The sequence below is a fragment of the Cryptomeria japonica genome, chromosome 5, assembly GCF_030272615.1.
Source record: "Cryptomeria japonica chromosome 5, Sugi_1.0, whole genome shotgun sequence".
Taxonomy (NCBI): Eukaryota; Viridiplantae; Streptophyta; class Pinopsida; order Cupressales; family Cupressaceae; genus Cryptomeria; species Cryptomeria japonica.
The window spans coordinates 78,633,672-78,648,835 of record NC_081409.1 but is presented as its reverse complement, the minus strand read 5'-3'; the positions used below and the strand labels follow the sequence as shown (position 1 = coordinate 78,648,835).

Here is a 15,164-nt window from a genome sequence, read left to right as displayed (position 1 = left end):
TATTTTAGTCGAGGAAAATTAAAAAACCGTATATTTTTACATTATTTTAAAGTATTTTAGCATAAATTAAATCAAAACTGCACAAATCAGGGAATCCAACCCCATCCAAATAAATAACAACATAACCAAAAAGCAAAAGGGTCAGATGCACTTGCACATTAACTATGAAGTAATTTGAACGGATTCATCTTGCTGCTACTATAAAACTGTGATCTGAATTAGGTGGTTAAGTAACTAAATTTTGGGTGCAATTCTCATACACAATTCAAACCTTCTGCCTTACCATTGTAGCAAATATCTTGAGTTTTGCACTTTGAAAGCTTAAACCCTACAACACTTACGTCCAATGTTTACTATATTGGTGCCGAGAGTGAGCATTTTAGTCCCCACTTTACAACTAATTCTTTGTAATGTCAAAGTCGACAAATATCAGAAACAACCAAAGTAGTCATTTAAAAATCTCAGGATTATAAGTCATTTGCAAAAGTCTAAGAGAATCTTCTGACCAATTCTAAACAGACAGTAAACAAGAATTAGAGTAGAACCTTTGAAAAATGTACTAGTCCATTGGGGTATTCCATTAATTTGAGATTTATCTTTAAAAAACTGTACAGTAAAGTGGATAGTGTTATCAATGGCAATCAGGTGGCCTCAATTAGACAATGCCCAGAATTGCATGCACCATGACCTGGTCCTATGAAGCCCTGCTCAAATAGATCCTGCACCACAACACTCAACATGATTGCCTCTTTTCGATTTGAGGATGCTTCTCTTGCCTGTCTAAACTCCCATTGCTGGAGTGATTTGAAAATCCAAGTTGATTTGATGAAGTGAAACTCAAGTCCAAGGCTAATCAAGGCAGAAATTGCAATCAGTTTCAGCCGTCCGCTGTTTCAAATTACATGAACTCCGTCAATATAGGAGTACATGTTTTTTGGACCGGTGAGTTGAAATTTCATCGCTCTTCTTCTCTGCAAAATCTACCTTTGAGAGAATTGTCTTTCTAGGAATGTAACTTCATGAGCTCATCGACACCCAAATTTCCAAGTGCTGGATCATTTTTCTGTAACAGTGCTGTCAAGCTTTGGAAGGCAACTTCATCACAGGGGATGCTTAGTCCCATCTGATGATCAAACCCATACTCTTCCTCAGATTTCTCCAGCAATGCCCTGAAGAGAGAATGATTCAAGTAATCAGTGGGGATGATAAAGCGACTTCTTTCATTACCAACATACACTGCACAATGCCCTTTCGGGACATCTAGAGGAAGAGCACTGCATGATCTGCCCATCATCTCATCCTCAAATGCAAAATACCTTCTGCTCTTTGGGACAAGATCATACCCAATTGCTTTATGGGCTTTGACAAACCTACAAAATGCTCTGATAATCTGCTTCACAAGCAGAACTTGAGGATTTCCCTTGCCTCTTGCCATTGCAGAATTCAAAACTAATCAGTAGTCTTAATCTATTTCTCAAACACGGAGAGATTGAAATATGCAGAATGCTTTGGTGGGAAGAGAAAGGATATGTTGTGTATATATAATAACTCAAAAGCAATGTAGTAAATCGAAGAGGAGCTGCTATGATTAGAAAGCAATGGCAAGTTGACAGAGTGGGCCACAATGTAGCTGGGATTTTGGTCCTTTCAGCACTCCGAATGCAAGCCAAAACCATGTGCCGCCTCTTCAAATTATATGGGAACTTGGAGACAAGCAATAAATGTTGTGTTTTTTGAACGACCCAGTTCGTCTTTACTCTACCCGCTACAAGTTTGCCTGTAAGGTTTATTATTCACTTATCAACCAGTAATGATATAGTGAAGATGCAAATATTTGTGAGATCAGCATTCATTTACAACTTTTCAGATACCATTTTGCAATCCATTATTTCCCAAATTATGAGGACCTTGAGCAACTTATCTCATTTTTAACACAGATGGAGGACAAAAATCTTTTGTTTTTTAAACTAATGTTGCTCCTGTTTGTCTTCCTAATTTGAGGGCAATAATTCATCAAATTTTGTTAAAGTGAAAGAACTATGTCTTGCAATAAATCTGATCCCAGTTTGTAACTAAACTCACACCCAATTAATGCAAGTCTTGGATGGAAACGACAGCACCACATGTACATACCGTGTGCTTGGGCCAAACTGTTGGCCTGCACTTTATTTTGCAGGCCCACCGATAAATTGACACAGTTGTGTTGTTTGAAAGTATTAGATTAGAGATGGATATTGGATAAGAGATTTGATTCCATTGAGATGAGCCTCAGTTATCAAGTCCAAAGGATGGGTTGATATTTGCTATTTAGCTAATCAGAATGTTAATATTAATGCCAATATTGATGTTTAATTCCTACTACTAGCAAGCATCATATTCTGTTATCCACTGAGAGTAATGGATATAGTTCAGTCAGGTGGGTCCCTGCCGTTCATAGTTGATAACATCTTCAACAAAATCCTCGTCCAATGGGTTGTTTATAGGCTGAAGTACTCTTTTATAAATATTGGATATAGGATATTGCATACGCATGTTTTTAAATTAAAAGTGTTGTATATTAGGAAATTGGTTTATCATATTATATATTATATTTTTTAATCATTGATTTTTTAAATTGTATTTTTTATTTTTAATCTATTTTTGGTAATTATGAATAAGATATATGGGTATAAATTTGATTTAAACACTTTTTTAATTGTAATAATGAATCATTTATTTTTACAATCTAAAATTTAAAAAATTCTATTGTCAACCATTGCACTAGCAATTGCAAGATGACTTATTGTTAAGTTATGTCAATTTGTGTGCTTGATTGTTGTATTATAAACACTCACTTATTCATATGAAAATCATCTAAGGACAACCCTAGAATTCATTGAGCACACCTAGATTTCAATTTGTAAAAGGAATTTAAAAGATAATGTATAATTAAAAAAAAACATCTTGCACACTCAAGAAGGCTCGACAACCCCTAAAATGCCTCCCAATTTGTCAAAATCAGAGAATGAGAAAAATTTTGTAAATATTTTGGAGATAAAAAAATTCATGCCATACCATACAAACGCACAAAGCTCCATACCCTAGTCTACTCTACAAAAAATGATTAAAAAAATTCCATCGCTCATTTTTTGATAAAAGAAATCATGAAAATTCACGTGGAGGCATGATTTTTATGTGGGGTTAATTTCTATAAAAAAATCGAAGCATAGGGGGCCAAATTTTCAAAGGTAGGGCACATTAATTTGCTAGTACAAATAGTATCCGTTGGACCTATAGTCAAATCAACAAACTTTGACCTAGTATTTTGTGGGCTTTTTTATGAATTTAGTGCTTCCCCCTAAATTTGGCACAGTTCTATATTTAGCAAGCTTTTCCTATTTTTTGCAATTGAGAATCTTTGAGAAGAATATTCTAGTCAAATGCCACATTAGCAAGTCAAGTACCACATCATTAGCCAAATCAACATTTTGTTGACATCATCTATACGGTCTACCATGTCAGTAGTTTGACCACCACCTTTGACTAGTTTGACCTTCTATGCCATAAAAAGCAGTTTGTAGGCATCTTCACTAAACCCTTGGCATCCTCATGTTATCTTCATTTGTGATCGATGCCTAGGGTGAAGGAAGATGTCCTTGGATGGTCTTTTCCCATGAGGTTTTGGAGGGTTTTTTCCCATGAGGTTTTTTCCCTTTTCTCCACTTAGAGAGATTGATAATTGATTTGTAGATGGGTACTTGATCAGGCATTTTGTTAACAAGACCCATTTCTACATTCATGCATTTAGTGTTTTTCTACTCACCCTAAGTTTCACTTAAGGGGGGGTGTTAGAACATATTTAGCTGTTAGTTTCCTTTTTACAACTAGTTATGCTTTTTTGCTTAAGTTCACTTAGGAGTGTTGATTTTAGTTGTGCACCTAGTTTAGTTTTTATGCATCTAGTTTAGCTAGAGTTGAGGTTTATTTAGCTCTTCATGCTTGCACTTTAAGTCTCCTAAATTTAGCTTTGTGCTTTCTTTATGAGCACCTCATTATACAATTGTAACTCAATTTGTATTCTTTGCTTTTTAGTAATATAGCATCTTTTGTGCAACTCTCTCTTGTACAAGGTGTTTTTGTTTGTTGTTTGATCCTACACGTGCTTGTGTTGCAAAATTCAACACATTAACCAACAAGAATTGGAGAACAAACTTAATTTAGTTTAAGATAATTATAGTTTATTTAATTTTAATGTGATCTAGTTTTGATTCAGTTCATGAGTCATTTATTATCCGAATTTTTAAAATTAATTTGTTTTTAGTTATTTTTTTAAAAAATATTATAAATTTTAAAAGAATTGAATAATTATAGTAAATAATATTTCTTAAGTCCTCTCATTCATTATTTTTGTCTATATTTTAATAGATATTATAAATAATAATAAAAATTATTCTACATATTTTGAGATTGAATCTTTAATTCATCAGATAAAATTTAAACCTCTACATGTCTAAACCAATTGAGCACAATTAGTGTAGAGTTAGAAGATATGAAACTTTTCTCTTCTTTTCTAGGGGAGAAGATTCAGTACTTGAGCACCTTAACTTAGTGCTTCTAAAAATCTTATGTGAAAATTTTGATTCAGTTTCAATTCATTTTTGTAGCTCACCATGCAAGTTCTCTACTTATAACTAAGTTTTCATGATCAAGTCATCAAATATGATGTCATATTAGCATGCTTTTTGTCAAGGTTTCCTAAAATACCTAGAAAAGAAGTGATACTAGATAGTGTGTGCTAATGTGGCTTCACATGATTTGTTGCTTTTTAGATTCAAGGAATGTACATTTGACTCAATTTTGGATACTTATCACCAACACTTACATTTTTAAAGTCACAAATATTGATGCAATATTGTAAAAAATAATGGACATTAAAATGAACAAATACTATAACAATTACTAAAGCATACTGAATCCTCTCCTCTACATACCATTTGAAATTATTTTTTATTAGGATAAAATAGGTGTTGAAGGGGCCCCAAAACCCTTACAACTAGAGATTTGCCATTGAATAACAAACAAGACTACCTAGCATCGAACAATAGGTTCTAAGAAAGGTCCTGAAACATTCTAGACTTACAGGCATCCAGAGCCTAAAACCTAAAGATTGCACAAAGAATAAACAAAATTTCAGAGTAGTCAAAGCCAACCAAACACCGACTAAACATCAAGTGTAAAACATTAAAAATTAGGTTGGCCCAAGTAGAGGGTCTAAGTCAGAGACAATAGACCACAAAAACAAAAAACAAGGGTTTATCAGGCACCCTCAGCCAACATGAAGAGTTTCCCCAAACTCCCATAACCTGTAATAGAATCTCCGGACCATAAAATACCACAAAGCCCAAGCCTAACTAAAAACAAACATTGGCCAAACTGGGCCCTTGAAAACTACTAGCATCCAACCTGTCCCTAAGAGAAACAAAGAACACAGGGTTTTTCCAGGCTCCCTCAACCTTTGAGAGTGGGTTTTACAGGGCTCCCAAAACAAACAACAATGGGTTTTTGAAAGGCTCCCATAACCTTGATCCTGAGAGAGAATAGAGTTGAACACATTATACCCTCCAAGATCACCACCTCAATAGGTGATAAAAAAGAGAAACCAAATAAGAGACTGACCTCTGTTCCCATATAGCCTAGAAACACTAGGGCACCAACAACCTTCCACTAGCACCTCTCAGCCTCCACCACAACACCCAACTGGATCCACCTCAATAGGAGAAAGGTTATCTCTAGCACCATCCATCTCCATCTCAAAAGAAGATAGGGCCACCTCTATAAGGCAAACTAGAGAAAACCGAGGCTATAGGGGAAGGGCCATCTAAAAGATGAAGCTTGCACAAACACGGCTGGACCAGAGACGACAACCCTCTATCAAATGTTCAATAAAATTCATAGGGCACAAAAAGCTCAGGTTGAGGCCACAAATAATGATGGTGATGAAGGTAGAATAGCAACTAGCCTCAATAAGCAGGGCATCAAAAATCCCAGAAAACTCTATCCATCTTTACCCAGCCAACCACTCTTCATCTCAAAAGAAGAGTTATTCACCTCAATAGAATAGACAGAGAATGGGAAAAGATAAAAGAAAACCAAACCTTGACCAAACCCAAAAATAGGCTCTCAAACATAATCAAAAAAAGAAGCATAGAAGCACAGGGATCTCAAAACAAAGTGAAAAACGAAGCTAGGACCCCATCCAAAATCTGCAACCTTAAAGTTAAAAAAGAGCTCACCAAGCTGCCTAGCGAGAGTTGGAATAGAGAAGCCCAAATAGAGCAAACCAAAGCTCCAAATAGCACCATCATCAACAACAAAGACACCCTCAAAGATGCCTTGAAAAGCTCCGATCACACCAAAAGCCCAAATGCAGCACCCACTTCTAACCCCAAAGCTGGCTTGAAGAAACGTAGCCAATCAATAACAGGCCCCAAAACGAGAACATTGGAGCTCATCTTCCAACCCCCAACACCCTCGAACCCCAACAAGCCTCCCACAAGATCTCTCCATCCCCACCGACACATCCTGTGAAAAGCCCTGCTCCGACGGTAGGATTTCGGCACAAAACCCATAGAAATGACGTAATGGAAGGAGGAGAGTCTGGATCTGCATCGTGGTCGTCGTCTGCATCATCATCGCCTCCTCCAGAGGCTTCTTCCTTTGAAATCTTCACCCCGCTACGCTTCTCGCTCGCCCCTCCGCTCTTCCCGCTCATCATTTCTAGTTTTAATTACTCATGTAATTGACCTATTTTTTCATATTAAACTAAATAGCCACCAATAAAAAAGCCATTACAACCTAATATGTACAAACAGAATCAATCAAAACGAAACAACACAACTTAGGGAATCCAACGCTATCTAAACAATTAACAACATAATTGAAAAGCTAAAGGATTAGATGCACCTGCACATTCAATATAAAGCTATTTGAGCGTATTAATCTTGCAGCTGCCACAAAATTGTTATCTGAATTCGTTGGTTAACGTACCTAAATTTTGGGTGCAAGCCTCATACGAAATTCAGACCTTTTATATAAAATTGTACCAAACATATTGAGTTTTGCACTTTCAAAGCTCTTGTAATGGCATCCATATGACCCTGTTGGAAGGAATAATTTCTCCTGCCACCGTTTACTGCAGTTTGCTATTCTCAGGCTTCAGATCCACCGTGAGCCCTCAGTCGACCACCGTTAAACTCCTCATGCACATTTTTCCCTTTCATGCAGCCGAGACTTCTTTATTTCCACGCATGCAGAGCTATCTGTTTAATCTTTTAATCGGTGGAACTACTACTTCCACCGCTCATGAATTTGCTATGTAATAGTTAGAAGGATCGATGAATCCTCTATAAATCAATAGGATGTTGCAATCAGTTATATGTATGATTAATAAAAGATTTGGTTTTGTATGCTAGCATACATTGTCTCTACTTTTTCTGTTATTATTTTATTTTTCTATTCTTTCAGACCAACAAATTCTTTGTAATGGCAAAATGGACAAATAACAGAAACATATCACACGGCATCCATATGACCGATCGAGATGCTTAAGAAACCATGTTTAATTCAAAATCACAGGATTATAAGTCATTTCTAAAAGTCTAAAAAAATCTTCTGACCAATTGTAAACAGACAGTAAACAAGAATTAGTGTAGAACCTTTGAAAAAATATACCAGTCTATTGGGATATTCTGTTAACTTGTGATTGTCTTTACAAAATTGTATAGTAAATTGGATAGTAATCAAGCACAATCAATAGCAATCAGGTGGCCTCAGTCAGACAAAGGCTCAGAATTGCATGCTAGAGGACCTAATCCGGTGAAGCCTTGACATGATTAGCTCTTTTCAATTTGAGGATGCTTCTCTTGGCTGTCTAAACTCCCACTGCTGGAGTGAAATGAAAACCCCGTATACTTTATGGTTTCAAACGAGATGAATCCCAGCCGATTTGATGAAATGAAATCCTTTCCATCAATTACAAGGCTACTTAAGGCAGAAATTTCAATCAGTTTCAGTCTTCATCTGTTTCAGAAAACATAAACTCCATCAATATAAAAGTAGTACATTTCTTTTGGCCCGCTGAGTTGAAATTTCATCACTCTTCTTCTCTGCAAAATCCACCTTCTGAAAGGATTGTCTTTCTAAGAATGTAACTCCATGAGCTCATCCACACCCAAATTTACAAGTGCTGGATCATTTTTCTGTAACAGTACTGTCAAGCTTTGGAAGACAACTTCATCACAGGGGATGCTTAGTCCCATCTGATGATCAAACCCATACTCTTCCTGAGATTTCTCCAGCAATGCCCTGAAGAGAGAATGATTCAAGTAATCAGTGGGGATGATAAATCGACTTCTTTCACTACCAACATACACTGCACAATGCCCTTTCGGGACATCTAGTGGAAGAGCACTGCACGATCTACCCATGATCTCATCCTCAAATGCAAAATATCTTCTGTTCTTTGGGCTAAGACCATACCCAATTGCTTTATGGGCTTTGACAAACCTACAAAATGCTCTGATAATCTGCTTAAGAAGCAGAACTTGAGGATTTCCCTTACTTCTTGCCATTGCAGAGTTCAAAACTAATCGGTAGTCTTAATCTATTTCTCAAACGCAGAGAGACTGAAATATGCAGAATGCTTTGGTGGGAAGAGAAAGGATATGTTGTGTATATATAATAACTCAAAAGCAATCCAGCAAACCGAAGAGAGGCTGCTATGATTAGAAAGCAATGGCAAGTTGACAGAGTGGGCCACAATGTAGTTAGGGACCATGTATAAATGCTTGAAAGATGGGATTTTGGTCCTTTCAGCACTCAGAATGCAAGCCAAAACCATGTGCCGCCATTTCAAATTATATAGGAACTTGGAGACAAGCAACAAATGCGGTGTTTTTGGAACGACCCAATTCTTCTTTATTCTACCCACTATGAATTTTCCTATCAGCTTTATTATTCTCTTATGAAGATAAAGTGAACATACCAATATTTGTGAGATCTGCATTTAATTACAGCTTATCACCATTTGACAGCATTTTGCAATCTATTACTTCGCAAATTATGAGGACTTCGAGCAACTTAGCCCATTTTTAGCACAGTTGTAGGATAAAATCTTTAGTATTTTAATTAATGTTGATCCTATTCATCTTGCTAATGCGAAGGCAATAATTCATCCATTTTTGTTGAAGTGACAGAACTACCTATGACCTGCAATCAAAACTGACAATAAGTCTGTTAAAAAAATCACAGGACAGTACCACATGTACATACCGTGTGCTTGGGCCAAACTGTTGGCTTTGTTTTGCTGGCCCTCCGACAAATTCACACAATTCAGATCAGATTCGACTATCAAGTCCAAAGGATTGGTTAATATTTGCTATTTATCTAATCAGAATTATCATATTAATGCCTATCTTTATGTTTAATTCCTACTCCTAGCCAGCTATCTTATCATATTGCCCACTGACAGTAATGGATATGGATCGGACAGGTGGGTCTCTGCCTTTCATAATTGATAACATCTTTCACAGAATCTTCTTCCAAAGGATTGTTTATGGGCTGGATGGACTCGTGTAAATATTCGATATAGGATGTTTGTGCTTTTCTAGGGTTCACATCCATTGGTATTGTCTGATTTTTGATTTTGATTAGAACTGTTGTAAATTATAAAATTGGTTTATAATATTTTATATTTCATTTTTTTTATTGCTCATTCTTAGATTTGTATTATATATTTCATTTTTCTATTATTTATTTTTATTTTTATTTTTTTACATTTTTATGTTGTTAATTTGTATCTCTTTGTTGCTATTATTTTGTGGTAATGTTGTCTTCTTTTTATTGTTGATTTTGTGGGAGTGCATGTAAGAGCTGCAAACTCCATGATCACCAACAGAAACAAAGATGCCTTTTACAAAACAGTATGCAAGATAATGAGTTTGCTTGAATATTGAGATATGAAATATGAGACATGTTGTGAATGTACAAGAGTCTTGCCTATAAAGACAAGGTGGGGTGGAGTATGAAAAACTACCCTGTGAGAAATATTAAATGCTTAGGAAACTAAAATTAAATAAGGTGAGCATGGCCCTATTATCACTAACTTGTAGAATGCTACTTAGTACTGTACTTAACATGTGAATATGTTCCTAACTAGTAAATACAAGGTGCAAGACCTTGACTAGGTATTAGACATGATTCACTTTAACACCCCCCTCAACTACACCTTAATAAGATGAAATTACATTATGCAAATGATACAAGATGCAAGGATGAGTTTTGGCTACTAGACCATGTTAGGTACCTAATACAAATTATCTCTCATAACCGGAGAAAAGCAGAAAAGCCACTTGGGAAAAAAAAATACTCCCAAAAAGAGAGAATGCAAAAGAAAATCATATACAAGTGATAGAATGAATGATTAATGTGTAGCATTATAAATTGCAATTGGTACAATTCACACTTGATTTTTGTGCTCCTACTTTAGCACATCCCATCCTAGTTCTCCCCTAAGCTCATTTTGGCCCTTTTTACTCCAAATATGATGTCACCTAGTTAGATGGCTAAGTGGACCCCATCTTGGGACCTTGTCCTCCAGAACCCTACCTAGTTTGCCCTATTTTAGGAGGACAAGACCTCTTGGGGAACCCTTGTCCAAACCATGGTGCCCTAGGCACAATGGTCCCCCTTAAACATGTCTCAGTTTAAATAGGTCAAGGCACTTTCCCTCCCCAATGAAATTTGGTCCTTGTGCATCAATATGATTGTTGAAGGTCATTTTAATTGATAATATACTTAAGGAAACCTATTTAAAGACATCATATCAATTCATTTTAAATCTAAGACTCTAAGCATTCCCAATATGATTTGATCAAGTAGTCATCATCAAGCATTCTCAAACATTCAAGGCAACATTTCATCCCACCATATCCTTCAAGCATGAAGGAGAAAATCACATCAATCCTCTTGCAATAATGTGTGTTTGAATAGGTCATGTTCATGTTGTGTCAAGTCATGTTATTGCATCAACATTTGTGATCACATTTAAAGAGAATTGCATCATCAACTTCAATTAGTCATTGTAGATATGAGGTATTATGATACAACATTTACCTCAATAATTTAATTACTATTTTATTTCAATTCAAAGGTTAATTGCCAAACTAGGGTTTGAACAAAGGTAAACCCCCATAAAAATACCTATTTCTTTTTTTGTTTGTGTAAGAAATTATCTCAAGAGTTGCAGGCGAGGAATACAAAAATATAGATGATGCTGATTAGACTCAACTTTTCAAGGCACGAAAGGCAGCGAACCAGAGCGATCAACTCCCATCAGTCTCAAGAATTTCTAATGACCTTTTGATAATGGATTTTGTGTGTCATCTTCATCTGAAAAATGTCTAGCTTGTTTGTCCCTGATATTTGGAGAATTAGGGTGACCTGCTCCCCTCAGTCCCAATAATTTAGCTTGAATCTTCCACCATGGGTTTCGATCCTTTTTATCTCCTCAAATCTAGATTCACACCTCTTCACTATATCTGGAACATTCTATTACTATTATTTTATGTCAACTTCGAATTGTTTGAACTAGATCCAGCAATAGAAGTCAACCCTAATTACAATTCAATTTCAACTCTAACAAAGGAAGGAAGAAGATTTGTATCAACCCTTTTAGATGGATCAATCAAGTTCAATTACCTCCTTCAATGTAAGGTGGGTCCTAAGTGAAGTTAGTGGCTTTATCATCCCTCAAGATGTTGAAGGCCTAATTCCAACACTTTACATTTTGGTGAACCCAACGCTTTTTCACGCTTCTGATTTGTTGTTTTTAGATCTAATCTTTCATAATGGAGCTGACAAAATTTGATGGGTTTTCTATTTCAAATGTGATAACATTAATTATTAGCTATTTTTATCAAAACCCTGTGTTAGATAGTAGCCTTTTTCATTTCATGTTGCTTGCATTCTTTCATAGTACCTTGACATATTGCATTTTAAGGGTTTCAACAATATTCCCTCTTATAAGTCATTTTTTTCAAATCTTTTATCCATATTTCATGTTCATTTCTAGAGAGAAAAATAAATAAAATAGAACGTCAAGTTGGAACATGTTGCTAAATATCTCAGGCAAAAGTTAGGAGTGGTATCTCCTTCTTCCTATCTTCAAGTACTTAATTAGAAGCACAATTTTAGTTGGAGCATTTAAATTACTATCTTTCATCCCTAAAGTGTTACAATCTAGCCATCCATTTGCCATTAATGTAAAATGGGGAAGATATGTACCTAGAGGGAGCATGCATAGTAGGTGTTGATTAAGGTGTTTGCATTAATGAAAGAGAGGGAAGATTGTTGAAAAAAATTTTGGTCATTTTTGTCATTGATGTCAAGAAAATGAAGCCTATTATTAAAATTGACATTGATGTTAATGCTCCTAGAAATATAGTATTTGTATATTAGAAATGTCTCCTAAATATAATATAAAAAGAAAATGAATAATTTGGATTGAAGACCTATGGAATAATCTTTGGTACATGTTGATGAAGGTTCTAAAATTGCATTATAGGGTTTTTTTGGTTGAGTAGCTCTGGCCCATTATTGCTTGAGTTAGGACTTGAGTCCTTGCAGTTCGTGTGGTTATCAACCCCGTGTTACTAGCTCCACCATTCATCCCGGTCCCACATAATATTTTTGATAAGCCTAAGTCATTATTTTGGATAATGTGAAGGCGGTACCCACCCAATCATCTGACTCAGATCCAACTGGCATGCTTTTATTGGATGGTCCAAGAACAAGATCCATTTCCTTGGCCTACCTCTGGGCTATGCTGCTGCTGCAATATGGTACCAAGTGTTAGATTTGCATGCTAGTGCATGTCAATTTTAAAAAGAGCGTTTAGTATACCCATATATATACATATATGGGGTTATTTTCCTCATAGCTGAACTTGTAGTGCTGTGTATATATAAAATATTCTGGCTTATTACTTTGCACGGTCTCTTATGGCTGTCTTCATCCTTACAAATTCCAACCTTATGCAGTAGAAAAACAAATTTGAATAAATAACCGTTACAAAATGGCCTAATTTAGGTTCTGATAAGGGAGATTCTCTAATCTATAATCAAAATAATTAGAAATACATACCTAGTCAAAAAGGATTGGTAGCTTTATTGGAAACCACCAAAGCTCATTCACAATGATGATAGATAGATACAAAAGATCTGATTGATGTCTGGCCTGACTGGCTACTACTGCAAGAAGTATATATAATGGTGGTGCAAAGAACCAGAAATGAAAAGTTTACAGCAGATACATTTGCCTTCGTGGAGAAGACCAAAGATGTTCAGTATAAATAGCAAACAAAACTAAGCATCCACAGCTAATCCAATCTGATTAGAATATATAACCATCAAAACCAAGCACCCAGAGTTCACAACTGGAATGACTGGATTGAGGATATTAGTGAAAAAGCAAAATAAGGTACTGATAATCCATGAGATTTTTGTGGATTTCTATTAATCTGAGCTAAAATCCGGGAAGCAGAGTCACGTGGGTGGGGTGTGTGAGTTGTAGGTTCACTAACAGACCAATGTGAATCTCATTCTGTGTCAATTTCTGTCATACGATATACATGAAATGATTGCAGAGCTTGGACGGAAAAGAAGAACATCACATGCACCATGTTTTACTCTTTTTGTTTTGTTGACGACGCCCCAGACAACATTATTAATAACCTTGTTAGAGAGGCGCTCCATAATAATAGATTGTGGCATCTAGCTGTTTTAGAAGCGATGTTTTTCCTGTCCCATGTGTAGTTGCAAAGGGACGAAAATGTACAAACTTTGAAGCTTGTGAACAAAACTGAAGTCGGTACTTTTTTTCAGTGTTAAAGCTGAGAGCTGGAGTTGGCAGAGCTGCTTCTTTCTTTCTTTTCTGTTTTTTTCAATTTTGATTTGACCACGTATATTATTGAAACAAATAATGTTAAATATATTAAAAAATAGGTAAAAATAGTCACATTTTTAAAGTTCACGCAAAGTTATTAGATAATGAGAATAGTAAGCAGGAGGGAGAGTTTTTTTAGGCATCTAGTTTAACCCATACATCGTTGGGATTCAAAGTGTTGAAATGGATAGCTAGTTCGGATTATATTTTAATGTTTCTTTGTGGCAATTAAAATTTAATCACATTGTAATAACATGAGTGATTACATGTACTATTGAGTTGGGCCCAAAATTGAATGCATTGTAACTTGTAAAATTTATGTAGGCCCCAAATTGAGCGCTAAAAGGCAAATTGCAAAATTATGTAAAAGGGCGGCAATCTTGCCTAGCCGACTTGGATAAATCATGAGTATGAATCTTGTATATAAACAAGATTCATTTCATACATCAAACATATCATTTTCATCAAGTGAATTTCTCATGTGCCTTACGCGAACTAAATCGCCTATCATTCAAGTTGTCATCTTGAGCGAACTTGGGTATCATTGTGCGAAGTTGGCGAGCGATCTAAGCCTCCATTCTGCTGCGACATGATCTGATTATTGAGCAAACTTGTTAGGCATCTTGCTGGGCAAATTGGTGTCTTCATACTGCTGCGATCTTCCTCTCCAAGTAGTGCCGATATTCTGCCCCTTCTGAGACAACAAGATTGATATTCTGGAACAACATATACATTGATTTGAGTTGGGCCAAGTCTTTGTGAATCTGCCCTAGGTTGATACCACAATCGGATAAGTAATCTGATCTATAGTGTTCATGTAATCTCCTTATGAATAAAAGATTTGATCTGGATCTTTGATGTTGGGTTTTTCCTCCAAGAGGGAGGTTTTCCTAGGGTATTTTTGTGTCTTCTGTTTCATAAGTGTTTGCATTTCAAATTAATTTCTAAGTTTACTTAATATTGTTCACTAAAATCAACATGGTATCAGAGCTTTAGGTTCATTATAAATCAGATTATTGGTTATCCTTCACTTTCAGTTTGCTGTTTTAGTTTTGCAAAATGGTTATAGGACTGAAAGTTGAAGACAAACTTGATGGTGCTCTCAACTTTACCTCTTGGAAAGTTCATGCGCTTATTTCTCTTGAAGAGGTTGAGCTGTTACAACTTGTGGAAGACAAGGATCT

General features: G+C 35.8%; 2 protein-coding genes across 2 annotated transcripts; both read right to left on the bottom strand.

Moving 5' to 3' along the window:
• Positions 1–575: 575 nt before the first annotated feature.
• On the bottom strand, positions 576–1,492 carry LOC131032685 (protein SMALL AUXIN UP-REGULATED RNA 51). The gene has a single exon (XM_057963724.2). It carries the CDS (start codon positions 1,433–1,435, stop codon positions 1,004–1,006), a length of 432 nt encoding a protein of 143 aa, XP_057819707.2. The 5' UTR covers positions 1,436–1,492; the 3' UTR covers positions 576–1,003.
• Positions 1,493–7,688: 6,196 nt separating this feature from the next.
• Positions 7,689–8,908, bottom strand: LOC131032684 (auxin-responsive protein SAUR22). Its single transcript, XM_057963723.2, has one exon. The coding sequence runs from the start codon at positions 8,607–8,609 to the stop codon at positions 8,178–8,180; it is 432 nt and encodes a 143-aa protein (XP_057819706.1). The 5' UTR covers positions 8,610–8,908; the 3' UTR covers positions 7,689–8,177.
• Between the last annotated feature and the right edge of the window lie 6,256 nt (positions 8,909–15,164).

What these genes read in the sequence shown, in the direction of transcription:
- LOC131032685 (XM_057963724.2), bottom strand. Translation starts at nt 1,435, where the DNA reads ATGGCAAGAGGCAAGGGAAATCCTCAAGTTCTGCTTGTGAAGCAGATT.
- LOC131032684 (XM_057963723.2), bottom strand. Translation starts at nt 8,609, where the DNA reads ATGGCAAGAAGTAAGGGAAATCCTCAAGTTCTGCTTCTTAAGCAGATT.